The 14,640-nt window shown below is 46.9% G+C and overlaps 1 protein-coding gene across 1 annotated transcript in view; it reads right to left on the bottom strand.

Annotated features, from left to right (window-relative positions):
- The window catches only part of INO80 (INO80 complex ATPase subunit), a 348,126-nt gene that overhangs the window by 10,957 nt on the left and 322,529 nt on the right, over positions 1-14,640 (bottom strand). Inside the window, 3 exon segments of the mRNA XM_033951235.1 lie at positions 5,235-5,394; positions 9,558-9,713; positions 12,451-12,539. Of these exon segments, the coding sequence (XP_033807126.1) occupies positions 5,235-5,394; positions 9,558-9,713; positions 12,451-12,539 (405 nt within the window).

The following is a 14,640-nucleotide window of genomic DNA, read 5'->3' as shown; positions in this document are numbered from 1 at the left end:
GGGGCTTTGATTAGCCAGTCGTCCAGGTAGGGGAATACCTGGAGGCCCTGGGAGCGTAAGGTTGCTGCTACCACCACGAGGCACTTGGTGAAGACCCGAGGTGATGATGCTAGTCCGAAGGGGAGGACTCGGTATTGTAGGTGCCAGTCCCCTACTTGGAAACGCAAAAACTTGCGGTGAGCGGGGTGCACTGGGACATGTGTGTACGCCTCCTTGAGATCGAGGGAGCAGAGCCAGTCGCCCTCGTCGATCAGGGGGTAGAGTGTTGGTAGTGAGAGCATCCGAAAACTTTTCCCGTACCAGGAATTTGTTGAGGCGTCTCAAGTCTAGTATTGGGCGTAGGTCTCCCGTTTTTTTCGGTACCAGAAAGTAACGGGAGTAGAAGCCCTTCCCCCGTTGGTCGGGGGGGACCTTCTCCACTGCTCTCAGGCGAAGCAGGTCTCGAGCTTCGTAGAGGAGTAGAGGTAGCTGAGTCCTGTTGGGAGGGCAATTCCTTGGGGGGTTGTCCGGGGGAATGGCCCGAAAGTTGAGAGAGTACCCTGATGAGATCACGCCAAGGACCCATGCGTCCGTCGTGAGTTGTTCCCAGCGAGGGTAAAAGGCTTTGAGTCGACCTCCGATGGGAAGGTGGTCTGGGACTATGGCGGAGGGGGCCCGCCCCCTTCCGCGTGTCCCGTCAAAAGGACGGGGATGGTTTGGTGGTCGCGGGCGGTTGGGACTTGGGCATGGCCCTGTGATGGGCTTGCGGACGTCTGGGTGGGGGGCCGCGAGAAAGCAGGGGTGGACTTTGTGGGTAGCGGCGCGGAGGGGCCCTGTATGGCCTGGGCGCTGGCGGTTTGGGCTTTTGCCGGACAAGGGAGGCAAATGAGCGTTCATGTTCGGAGAGGCGTTTTGTCGCCGCCTCGATAGGTGTCATCGAACAATTCCTTTCCCACGCAGGGGAGGTTTGCTAACCGGTCCTGTAAGTTGGGGTCCATGTCGACCAGGCGCAGCCAAGCTAGTCGGCGCATGGCGATAGCGAAGGCTGCTTCTCTGGAGGAGAGTTCGAAGCCATCGTAGGCCGCGTGGAATAGATGAAGGCGCAGGTTGGAGAGGGACTCTAAAAAGCAGGCCGAACGTTTCCTGTCGGGAGGCCGGTAGGTCAGTCTCAAAGGCTCTCAATAGTCCAATGAGGTGTTTGAGGTATGATGTGAAGGTGAAAGTGTAGCTTTGCACCCTAGAGGCCATCATTGCGTTTTGGTATAGTCTCCTGCCGAACTTGTCCAGGGTTCGGCCTTCCGGCCTGGGGTACCGCTGCTGAGACACGGGACGGGTGAGCCTTTTTCAAGGAGGATTCCACCAGCAGCGATTGGTGGGAGAGCTGTGGTTGCTCGAATCCCGGATAAGGTACTGTGCGGTACTTGGCCTCCATTTTGGAGGGTACGGCCGTGACCATGTAGGGGGTCTCCAGGTTCCTGAAGAAGGCCTGTTGGAGTACCGGGTTAGGTGGTAAGCGGAGGGACTCTCTGGGCAGTGATGGCATATCCAGCTCCGCCAGGTACTCCTTAGAGTATCTGGAGTCGGACTGGAGATCTAAGTCCAATGCTTGGCCCATGTCTTGGACAAAGCGAGTGAAGGATGGGCGAGATGTCCCCGGAGCCCCGTGCGGGGTCAGGGAACGAGACCTTCGCCGGGTGGAGAAGGATAAGGAGGCTTCCCATCGAGTATCGAGGTTCAGCTCTGATCCATGCTCCGAGGTTGGGGAAGCACTGTGAGAGTGTTCCGGGGTTGTCGATCTTCGGCGTCTCGAGGAGCCCCTCGGAGACGATGCCGGGGTTAGGGGGTACCAATCGATGTCGGGTTGGTGACCTCGATCCGGACTCCCTCGGAGAATTGCGTCCGAGGGGGAGTTCGGGAGGATACGTGGGTTGGAGAGTGATAACTCAGCCACCCTTAGTGGTCCTGTACGAGGTGTGGGGGAACGGCCTCGTAGGGTTGGTGAACCTCGGGCCTTCTTGGAGGTACGGCGGTTCGAGGTTTCTGTCGTTCTAGCCCGACGTTTTTGCCCCTCGGCGGTCCGCAGAGTGGGAATGTCTCGGGGCGTCTCGGCGAGGAGTCCGAGGAGGATGGGATGCGGCGAGGATTGCGCACCTTTCCTCGAGGTTGTTCGGTGTGAGGCTCAGGTTGGTCTGGCGCATTCGAGGTCGAGGCCGATTGAAACTGGGCTATTGCAGCGGACAGCTCCGACGTGATCATCGCTCGGAAGTAGGTCCTGGGAAGACGGGCACGGACAGCATCGAAGGCATGTCCCCTGCCTCTGTGCGCTCCACCGGGGCGACCTCGTATCAGAGTATTCCCGTGTGGTGGAGGTACGGCCCGAAGGCTTGGAGGCTTAAGACGGGGCTGTAAGCATGGGGCTTCCGCCATGCATCGCCGTTGTCCCGAGGCTGGCTTCTTCGCTGTTACAGAACCTGAAGAGGGAAGAGGGGGACTTACCCGGAGCCGAGGCTTTCAGTTGTCCCGAGGACTTCGGGGTCGAGTCTCGAGGCGATGCCGAGGTTTCCGGGGCCGAGGTCAAGGCCGGGGCCGAGGCCAGGGCCGACCTCGAGGGCCGAAGTGGGGGGTTTGGTCCGGGTGAAGAGATCCGCCATGCGGGCTTTTCTTCGGCGGAGGGCCCGGTTTTGGAAAATAGCGCACTGGGGGCAGGAGTCGGTTGGATGAGTCGCCCCCAGACAAAGGATGCACCGGCGATGTGGGTCTGTGAGAGAAAGAAGCCGCTCGCAACCGGGTGCACTTTTTAAAGCCGGTCAAAGGCCGGGACATTAAATCGAAAGTAGCCGCGGCTCGATTAGCCACGCGGACCACGGGGACCCGGAAGCCTCCGGGTCGTTGAAAACGAAGCAGGAATCAAGTAAAAAGGTAAGGAATTCGCGCACAGCGACTTAATCGTGAAAAAACAAGAAAAAATTGCGGTGCTAGAAGGCAGTTGGGGGCAGAGCCTGAAAAACACGTCTTCTAGGCTCGCGGAAAATTTTGAACTGGAGACCACGAGGGGATGCACCCCCTAGTGGAGCAGGAAGGCACGCATGCGTGGAGGCAGCAGAGCAAACTTAAATCTTCAATCAAGTTTGCTTGAAAATGCTTCCGCATCGGGGCTCCGTAGATGACGTCACCCACATGTGAGAATATCATGCCTGCTTGTCCTGGGATAACACTCCAAACAAAGTTCTGTTTCTGTTGTCCATGCATTAATTTTCTCAGTGATCAGTTATAGATGTGAAAGATGGACACTACATTTGAGCATTGGTGCTGGAGAAGGATTTTAGGTGTACCATGGACCACCAGAAGAACTAACAAATCGATTCTGGAAGAGATCAAACTGGCTATGTCACTTGAAGCCCAAATGATGAAGTTACGACTGTCTTATTTTGGTAACACCATCAGAAAAGAGAGATCACTAGAGAAGGACATTATGTTTGGGAAGATCGAAGGAACCAGGCAAAGAGGGCAGCCTGCAAACAGATGGCTAGACACGTTGAATACAACCAATATTTCTGGACTAGCACAAAACAGATTTCTTTTTAGATCCGCAATTCATCAAGTTGCTAGGACTTGAGCAAGACACAAGTTCCACATTTTTTTCCTCTTCCTTCATTAACTTTGCATCCCTTTTCTATTATATATTGTAGTTCTCTTTCTTCATAATCTTTACATTTTTTTACTGTTTCCTCTCCTTTTACTTTTGTTGTAATTATTGAATATCACATTGATATTATTTTGAAATGTGATATGTCAAACAATAATAAAACTCGGAAACTATGTGTACATGCATCAACAATATAAGGAGCTGTGAAAACCTTCAGAAACTAAAGCTTGCTATGTGTTAAACAGAAACTTAAGCCAATAAGCAATTAATAAAATAACTGACTTCTGTAGGTCTGGGTTCTATGAAATGGAGTAGCAGCCTAGGTGTGACAGTAGAAAGCTGAAAAACAGCAAATCCCATTTCTTCCACTGACTTTCCTTGTGACTTTGAGCAAGTCACTTCACCCTCTGTTGTCTCACGTACAAGTTAGATTCTGAGCCCATGTGGAGAAATTACTTGTGAATTTGAATTATTATATACTGACCTGCTAAGAAATGTTGGATTCCTCAATATGTTACTTGGATTTGGATTTATTACTTGCCTTTCCCAAATCAGCATTCAAGACAAGTTTGTAAGATATATAGATACACAGTACACACACATAAGTGGGAATCTGAAATCTCCAAGGGACCTAACTATACAAATCAGTTGTTTCCATGTGACCTGTGTTTTAATTCCTGTATCCTGACAAAAACCAAAACACATTGTTTTTTATCAGGATACATTGGTCTCTTACTTCTCTGAAAAAAAGCAGATCTCTTTATAAGAAAATTTCAGGAATTATCTTATTTTCTTCATTATATATTATAGTGGCTTGTGGACACTTATCAAGATTACATATTTTGCACTTTTTGTACAAAATAAAAATTGAGAATGGGGATGCATGATGATAATCAGGTCTTCTGAAGATTATACCAGAATTACCAATTTGTAATCATTGTATATACATAGGACCATCATATATTTCTATCTGTATAATTCAGTACCTGTAAGACATTAGAGATTTGCTTTTTCATTTTAATGTATTTATAACTTCACTGTACAATTTCTGCTTTAAATACAGCCATTACACTATTAGTGGTTTGAATTTAAAGGTGACAATTTCTGAGTGAACACAACTGAAAAAGAGTTTGTTGGGATCTAGAGTATCAGAATGTGCTAAGATTACCACTTGTAGAACCAGAAGGCTAAAGGAACTCTATATTGCTATGGAAAATAGAATATATTTACCCTCTAAAACAGTGTCTCGCAAGCCAGTGGCACACTAAATTGGGGACAGTGGCTCAAGGGCATCCGGACGTACGTGGCCATAAATGCGATGACATCACATCAAAATTCACGCATGCGCGGAAACCCTCCAGATAGGGCCCTGAGATGCCAGTGGGGGAGGGAGTGTTGAAAAAAAGGCACGGAGAGAAGGAGAGACGCCGGCTGATTGCCTACAGTCTCTCGCCACTAGAGGCATATCTTGTAGGCAGTCAGCTGGTGCTGGCACCTCTCCTCCTCCCCAGTGTCTGGGGGCACACAGTTTGCGATACACTGCTCTAAAAGCTACAGTTGGTAAATAAAACCATGTGCACTGTGAGTATATGTAAATAGAAGTGCTGACCATTGATGGTATCCGAGACTGAGCCTGTGATGGAGGCTGGAGAGTTGGTGGCTCTAGATTGAGGTGCTGATGATGCTGGATCATCCACGATTACCAACATGTCATTGCTGCTCTCATCAGGTGGTATGGATCCTGTGTGCAATTCACTGCTGATGGATATCTAATTGGACAGACAGAAACATCAACCCAGGCATTGACAAATTTTCACTGAATCTAGGAGCCAAGTGGCTTAAAACCGCTCCTCATTTCCTCTTTAGTTAGGGGAGTGATGGAATAACCCTCCAAAATCAATAGCAGTATTTTTAGAAACTGACATACTAAGGTTGTTTTCCCAAACTGTGTCTGTAGGCAAAAAAACTTTAGTGAATCAGTCCTTTAAGGCAGTGTTTCTCAACATGGGGTACGCGGGCCGCCTGTTGGGGATACAGAGCCTGGCCACCAATTCCTGCCCATCCATCTGCCGCTGCTGCTTCTGCCGCTGCCACCCAGGATCTCGCATTCCTGCCTGCCCCCCCCCACCACTCCTGCGACAACCTTCTTGGAGCCACACTCGCTCCTTCAGTTTTCAGCATCTTGCGGTGGGCAGCGCACACAGCGATTCAGGTGCTGCACATAAGTGGCTGACCTAGAAGCGTCCTCTCCGATGTCAGAGTTGATGTTGGAGAGAAGGCTTCTGGGTAAGCCACATGCAGCGTGTGAGGTGCTGTTTGCGCCATCCATTGCGGGAGTGCTGCTGGGGGCTGAGGACCGAAGGAGGAGCGAGTGCATTTCAGACAAGAAAGAGGACATGATGTTTTGCGACTTAGACTTAGAAACAACTTTGTGTTACATTGCAGCTGAAGTGGTTTGCATATTTATATTTCATACAGGTACTTCCTCTGTCGTTAGTGGACTTTCAATCCCAAGTTTTACATCTGGGGCAATGTAGGATTAAGTGTCTTACCCAAAGTCAAAAGGAGCCACAGTGGAAATCAAACCTGGTTCCACTGTGGTTTAAGTGCCTTTTGTGTTCAGGGGCATGGCATGAGTAGATAATTTGACAAAAAATTCCACATATTGTTTATTGAGTTGGATATGGTGGTGGAGAAACAGAGGGACAGATTGAAGGGGATGCAAGGTGGGAGAAAATTGGACTCCCGCAATGGATGGGGTTTAAGAAAGGATTGGACAACTTCCTGCTGGAAAAGGGAATAGAGGGGTATAGATAGAGGATTACTGCACAGGTCCTGGACCTGTTGGGCCGCCGCATGCGCGGACTGCTGGGCACGATGGACCTCGGGTCTGACCCAGCGGAGGCATTGCTTATGTTCTTATGAGATATGGAATGGTGCTGGAGAGGGGTGATAAGAATGGGCATGGGGCTGGTGGGCAGTGGTGAAAAATGCTGCACATGATCCGGGGGATGAGAGAGGGAGAAATATTGGACTGGAAGGGGGGCCAGAAAGGAGAGAGGGGAGATGTCAGTTCACCTTGAAGGGGGAGGGGATGTGTGTGAGAGAACCGTGTAGTATCACCTACTTGACAGGTGAAGCAAAGAGGTAATTGCCTTTGTTTCAGATATCACTATGACATGGGCTCCACCTCTCTCTCTCTCATATTGTCCTCCCTCTCCAGGCTTCACCCGATATTTCTCTTACAGCAACCCCCACATCCTTTATCCAGTCTCTCTCTCATGCTGCCCTCCCTCAAATCCTTCACCCAGCCTCTCACTCTCTCCAGGACTGGCTCAAGGGAGTGTGGTGACCTGAGCCGTTTTTTTCAGTGGTGCCCCTTCCCACCCACAATCAAGTATCTGTGCCTCTACTCTACCCCCCACCCTGCCACCTGTGATCCAGAATCTCCCCCCTTCCCTCACTGAACCAGATGAAGCACTGGCTCAAGACACTGGTGATAAAGAGCACCAAAATTCCAATCCAGCACCTATCTAAGGTTTGAAGGTAAACCAAACTGGGATTTTGGCGCCCTTTATCACTGGAACCCTGGGCCAGTGCCTCACCTGGTCAATAGGTTAAGCCAGTGTCACACATCCCCTCCCCCAGTTTCTCTCTCAAACCATTCCCCCATTCTTCACCCAGTCTCTCTCTCTCCCTTTTGAACCACATTCACCCGATTGCTCTCTCTTGGATGTTGCCATCTAATTCCCCTCATATTCATAGTGATGAATGCAGCTGCAGAAGTAAACATATTTCCTATTCCCTACTGTGTTTTGGCTCTATGAGAGCTGCTAATTTTTAACGGTAAATTTTTTAATTAATTTTTGAAATGATAAACAAAGTGACAGTATTAATACAATAACCACCTATTGGACTAGAGGATGTTTAACATAGTGCTTCCCACATCCAACAATGCCCCTCCACTGAGTCAGAATCTAGCATTATAACAAAGAAATTTAGTGGTCATTTTAAAACTACATATCCACCCAGTTAACCATAAACCATACCAGTTGTTCACTAACCTATGACTGTCACTAACCCTTTCCCTCCCACCCCAAGTACAAGGAAGACTACAGATGTTAATTGTTTCCCATTTTGCTACTGTGCTGGATCGTTATTCATCAGGGTCCATCTAAGTGTCAGTCCCCAGGTACGATTGTACCCAATGTTCAACCAAATCCCAGAGTTTATCAGGTTCTTTTGTGTTCCCCCCATTTAAGTTTCTGGTAAGCTTGTCATATACTTTAATTTCTTGAACTATTCCCTTCCATACTGAAAGAGTTGGGCCCTTTTCATCTCTCCACTTCCTTGCTGTACCCATCTTACGTAGCTGTCAATATTAAGAGATGCATTATACCCCTTGAAGAACCAGCAGTGGGATCCTACTCTAATATCAGACCTAACATGCTTTTTTAAAATCCTGGGTCCAATCCTCAATAGTCCACTGTTGCACCTTTTTCCAGACCCCTCTTCATTATTCATACACCTGTAGATCATGCCACCATCAATGCTCAAGTTCTCTCTTCCACCACATTTTATCAAACACAAGATGTGCAGTGTAGGAAGTTCAGGCTGGTCTTTTTCAAATTTCGTGCGACTTCAAATCACAAAATTTACCAAACTTCCTACACTGTGCTGAACAGCAGCAAGGAAGTAGGAAACATGTTTTTATTTTTACAGCAACACTACTACTACTACAACAATAACAATCTCGGGTTCCAGTATGCAATTTCTAGATGACCTGGCAACCAGGTTTTGTCGAGCCTTTTATTATCCTGTCTTTATGCATGAAATATCATGCCAATATACAGAGGTTTCATTTATTTATTAACCGCCTTTATGAAGAGATTCACCCAAGGCAGCGTAAGTTGTACTATGCCAACGGAATTGAAACAGTAGCAGATATGAACTTCCTAGTGATCATCCAAGACTAATTTTTCTCTCAGAAAATTCTTCTCAAAGCAGAGGTACAGAACTCTGGTCCCTGAAGACTGCAAAACAGGTCTAGTACTCAGCATATCTGTAATAAATATTCATCAAATATACTTGTGTTTTCAAATTCTGGACATAAGGCACGTGTCCACAGATAGTCTCAATAACCCTTTTCTGTAAACAGATCACATGTCCTGGATGCAGCAAATTCGTCTGTGTGGATCTTCCCCAGCACTTTTAAGGTTAGTCAGAACATAATACAAATGCACAGTTTGATCAAATTCTTACTGCATTTTTGGTTGAGAGATTTAAGTCAAGTTGGGCTGATTTGTACAATGCTCGTCCTAAGTCAGACTTGCCTCCTTCTGGAACCCAGGTAGCAGCTTTTCTCAAAAAGTTATTTCCATTTGTTCTAGTTTGGACTCTGATAGTCCATCCCAGTCTCCAGTATCTCTCTTTGTGATCCCTCCAGCTTCTTTTCCCCTTGCCTCTTAAGGCTGTCCAACAAATACTGATTTAGTCCCATTCCTCCAAGAACTCTACCCACTGACTCCCTCTGCTTGCTTACATGCTTCTCTGTTTCTTTTCCAGCTCTCTTTGGTGCAATTCGTCCTTAGGCTAACCTAGTCCTTTTAGTTCTGCCTGCTTTCTTCATTATGTAAAAAATAAGATCTCTAAATAAACAATCTAAGGAAAACTTTACTTCAAATGACAACGAATTAACAAACTCGTTGTGTAAGAGTAACAAACTCAGAAGTGTATAATCTAGCCAAGGACATAAGTCCCTATATCTGGACCCACCATCCAGTCATTGTGTATGCACTTTTTTTTACTTATTTCAAAACAAGTGACTTCATAACGGTTCTATCATATAAACAAAAAATAACTTAGCAGATAAGAGACTTGGATTAAACAACCTGGATTAAGAGAGAACAAACATTCAATGAACATTCCTCACCTCACTGAAGGGGCTGGGCATGGCTGAGTCCACACTGATAAAGGAGTCATCCCCATCTGCAGACAAATTGGAGTTATCAGCAGAAGGAACAAATGGAATCACTAGGTTCAGGCTGTCCTTCTTTCTCTTCCCATCCAATTCCTCCTCCTTCTTCTTCTACAATATAAAGACAATATACATTTTGAAGCTAAACACTAAACTGAGAACATAATGGGAGAAGATGCGAGACAACCCACAGCCCAAAAATCTAAACAATAGCATTTATTCAAGGAGTCATTTGGCACTACAGAATTTGTGGACTCAACACTGATGTGTTCAGACTTTGGAGAGGAGAGTGTGGCGTAGTGGTTAGAGCTACAGCCTCAGCACCCCAAGGTTGTGGGTTCAAACCCCTTGCTGCTCCCTGTGACCCTGTGCAAGTCACCTAATCCTCCACTGCTCCAGGTACATTAGATAGATTGTGAGCCCACTGGGACAGATAGGGAAAGTGCTTAAAGTTCCTGCTTTGAGTGTGGTTGTAAAACTAAAAAAGGAGGTATACAAGTCCCAATCCATCCCCCCACCCCATTAGATATTTACCTTGTAGTGAATATAGGGGAATATGACATTCCAAATTTTGTTCTAGTTGAGTCTACATCTAACTCTTCCCAGCTAACTGAGTGCCAGATGCACTAAACAGTAACGATAAGACCAGGGGGGGTCCATGTTTGTTCAATTCTAAAAGAGCTATCGATGCACTAAAAATTTTGCATGGAGGTTCGTCATAATCCCCGTCTCTCCTGTCTGATTGATTGCTGTGAGAGCAACTCTCACACATGCACAGAGCCAGCAGGGGAAGCCCCAAAGTAGCCTGTGTGTGTTACACACATACAATAATAGCCCCATTATAAAAAAAAGGAAGAAAAAGAAAAAAGCCCCCCTCCACTAACGATGACGGCCCACCCCGTCTCCCCGACACCGGGGACTAACACCCCCCCCTCTGGCAAAAATTGGCAGGAGGGATGCCCAGGGCTGGACTGGCTTTGAGCATTTGCGCATGCTCAAAGCCTTCTGGTCTCGCTCTCAATCTCGGAGAGAGCGAGACCAGAAGGCTTTGAGCATGCGCAAATGCTCAAAGCCAGTCCAGCCCAGCCCAGACCAGAAGAGGGAGGATCTCCGACGCACCGCCCAGCCCAGGCCGCGCCAGAAGAGGGAGGAAATTCGGGCACCAGCACTGGTGCCAAGTCGAGTAAAGGAAGTGTCATTGATGTGCTCGGGGGGGATGGGGAAGTAGGATCGCGGCGGAGGGGGGGTAACGCGAGTGGGGGGAGGATGCCGGTTCGCAGGGGGGGGAAGCCGGATCGCGGGGAGGGGTTTGGAACAGCGTCGGATTCCTCAAGGGGGGGGAGAATGGAGCAGCGCCGGTAGCCTCGGGGGGAGGGGGGAACCAATCAAAGCAGTTTCCCTTACTTCCTATGAGGAAACTTGCTTTGATATACGAGCAATTTGGTTTACGAGCATGCTTCTGGAACGAATTATGCTCGTAAACCAAGGTTCCACTGTACTTTTAAATAAATAAATTAAATACTAGGAATTCCTGGTATTAAACACATTTGAAAGTTCCAACCCTTGATATTCCATAGGTTGGAAGATTTGTGAATATTTTTCTTGGGCTGAGCTAGTGCCCTGGTATAATCAAACAGTCATCTTGGTCTGTGATGTCACTGGGACTACCATATGGGACATTCTTCAGTGTTCTTCTCAGAAAATTTTGCCAGCCAGGTGACATTATGAAGTAGCTGGGTTGGGGTGGAAGAGTACTGCACAACATTATAAAATTTTCTGTTAAAGTTAGGTGGGTGGTCAGTAAATTTAGCCAGGTAGAACATTCATTCAGAAGGTCCTGGAAATAATATTTTTATTAAGAGGATGATACATATCTGGAATATTTATTTTAAAAATTTATAACCCGCTTAAGCCTAAGCAGTTCACAGAATACATACACAATCTTTAAAAGAGAATACCCTACCAGGAAGGATAGAGGTATTCAAATTGCAAAACAGCTGCATCAGGTTTCCAAAGTGGCATGAAGTGGCCATAGTTATAAAACTAACATTAAAGAGTGCAGGATGATAGGATGTTCAAAGAACAGCCTCACTAGTTTTGGTAATAATTTAGATTATTATAAAGCTTGGTAGTAGGGCATGGGAAGGAACCTGGGTTTTTACATATGTTGCTTATAAGAACCAAAGAGGATGATGGCAGTGCCTGAAATGGCCTACCAGTGGAGGTGGAGACCACCACTATAACAAAATTTAAACATGAGGGGAGGCAGTAGAAACCATTTCCAAAGGATGGATAAAAAAACATGGGTGGAAGCTTAGGTTGGTTTAAGTATGGAAATTTATATGCTCATTTATTTAAAATGGTAGAACACCGAAGAGGCAGACTGTGGGGATCAACTGTTGGTTGTTTTTTTTTGCCATTATCCACTGTATTTCTAAGTATCACTATTTTCATACCAACCAATAAAAAATTTGATGCCAGAAAAACAAAAAAAAAAAAAAGGTAAAGGAAAACCCCACATGAACTGCTGTGCTAATGGGTAGTCAGTATTAACTGATTATCTACAATACATTGAGAAAAACACTCAGGTACCAAGAGATACCAAGAGACTAGGAAAACAATATAGTAATTCCACATGACTTAAGGTACTACTGGCTCAATTAAAATGCATCCAAGCTATCTTCGGTGTATTATATTGCCTGTACACACATTGTGGTCCTTACAAAGTAAGGATTAAGATGATAATTAGCAGTTAATCTGAGACTGAGATTATGCCCACTATTATCTGGTTTCATATTGAAGTCCACAGAAAACATCTCCCAATCACCCCTCTCTGCACAGTATGTACCTTCTCAGCATATTTTTCCCTTTTTCGTTTGCGCTCCTTCACTCGATTTGATTCCTCCTGCTGTCGCTTCTCCTCTTGCCGTTGGCGCACTGTCATAAGACAAACATACCCAAGACACAATAAGAATACCAAACTTCAAAGTAACTCCCAGTAAGTCTATACACACCATGCTGTCTAAATAGTGTATGAATACTACATTACAGTAGTCTTAGCTAGTTTTCCTATGTTTGAAAACATCTTTAAAGTCATTATGTAATGAGTATACCAAAACATCTTACAGGAAAATATCAAAGGAAAGACCTAAAATTAATGAGCAACAATATGGTTGAAACAAAAAGAAAGGGATGGGTAAGGGTCAGGATAAATTAATTTTACATAGATTGGGTATCAGCAGCAGATTATTGTTAGCTTCTATATACTGCTACTAATGACTAGGGAGTCAACTCATAGCAGTTTGCATGAGCTTCGGTAGAGGTGTTACAATACAGAGTTACAAAGAGCTTTCAAGTTCAAGTTTATTAGGTTTTTATAAACCGCCTATCAAGATTATCTAAGCGGTTTTACAATCAGGTACTCATTTTCCCTGTCTGTCCCGGTGGGCTCACAATCTATCTAACGTACCTGGGGCTATGGAGTAGAGAGTTGCGCGGGGACAGAAATCCCACCCATCCCCATCGTCCCCGTGAGGACTCCCACCCGTCCCCACCTGTCCCCGCGAGGAATCCCCTCCGTCCCCACCCTTCCCCGCGAGGAATCCCCTCCGTCCCCGCCCGTCCCTATAAACTTCAGAAATAGTTATTTCAGTTAATTATGCTACTGAATTAAAGACTCTGGTAGAAACCCATTTAAAAATAAGCAAAAAGACTTTATTAATTTGGAAATATTAATTGGGAAGAATACATACTTTGTAAACGGTTTCTACCAGAGCCTCTAATGTTTATAAATTTTTATCAACACAACTAATATACTACTTTATCCTGAAGCAAAAAAAAAAAAAAAAAATTTTTTTCCTACCTTTGTTGCCTGGTTTCTGCTTTCCTCATGTTCTCATTCAATTCCTTCCATCCACTGTCTCTCTTCTCTCTGTGTCTTCCATTTGCTCTGTTACTGTGCCTCTCTCTTTCTCCCCCCTTCCAAATTGGTCTGGCATCCATCTTCTTCCCTCCGCTCCCCCCATAGTCTGGCATCTCTGTCTTCTTCCCTGCCAGCGTCTTCTCACTCCCATCTTCCCCATGTCCTGTCAGCATCCTTCTCCCCCCTCTGTTTTCCATATGTGCTTTCAGTGTCCTTCTCCCCCCTGTCTTTCTCATGTCCTTTCAGCTTCCTTCTCCCCCCTCTGTCTTCCCCATGTCCTTTCAGCGTCCTTCTCCCCCCCATATTCCCATGTCCTTTCAGCGTCCTTCTCCACCCCTTTGTCTTCCCCATATGCTTTCAGCGTCCTTCTCCCCCCTCCCGTCTTCCCCATGTCCTATCAGCGTCCTTCTCCACCCCTTTGTCTTCCCCAGTGCTTTCAGTGTCCTTCTCCCCCCCTCAGTTTTACCCATTTCCCTTAAGCGTCTTTTCTTCTCCACTCCACCTTTTTTCTCCCTTTCTCCCTCCCGGCCGACAAACCTCCCTGCCCTGTAGCCGCGAATCTAAATTACCTTCTTACAGCAGCTGGAGTATTGAAACTGCTGTAAGAAGGTAATTTAGATTCACGGCTACAGGGCAGGGAGGTTTGTCGGCCGGGCATGTTGTCGGTCGGTCGGGGGAAGCGCCATAAAGGTAAGGGAACCTGACTGGCTGTGCACACTCCCCCCCATGGCTGCACCTAGGGCAGACCGCCCCCCCCCCCCTTTGGTACGCCACTGCCTTTTCCCTACCTGCCCTGCCGCACACAGCCGACCGGAAGTTTTCCCGATGTCAGCGCTAAAGTCGGAGGAAGGGAGGGCTTTGCTTAAGCCCTCCGTCCGACGTCAACGCTGACATTGGGGAAGACTTCAGATTGGTTATGTGTGCTGCAGCAGGGCAGACAGGAAATGGAAGATGAGGCCTCGCAACAGAGCAGGTAGGAAAGGCATGGGATCCCCGAGAGCACGAGGAGCGTCCCCACAGGATCCCCGTGACCCGAAGGGGGAACCTGCGGGATCCCCACGGGTCCCAAAGGATTCCCGTCGTCCCCCACAGGATTCCCGTCGTCCCCATGCAGCT

This window comes from Geotrypetes seraphini, chromosome 7 (genome assembly GCF_902459505.1).
Source record: "Geotrypetes seraphini chromosome 7, aGeoSer1.1, whole genome shotgun sequence".
Lineage (NCBI taxonomy): Eukaryota > Metazoa > Chordata > Amphibia > Gymnophiona > Dermophiidae > Geotrypetes > Geotrypetes seraphini.
The sequence above is the reverse complement of the archived record's forward strand: the minus strand, read 5'-3'. Positions and strand labels throughout refer to the sequence as shown.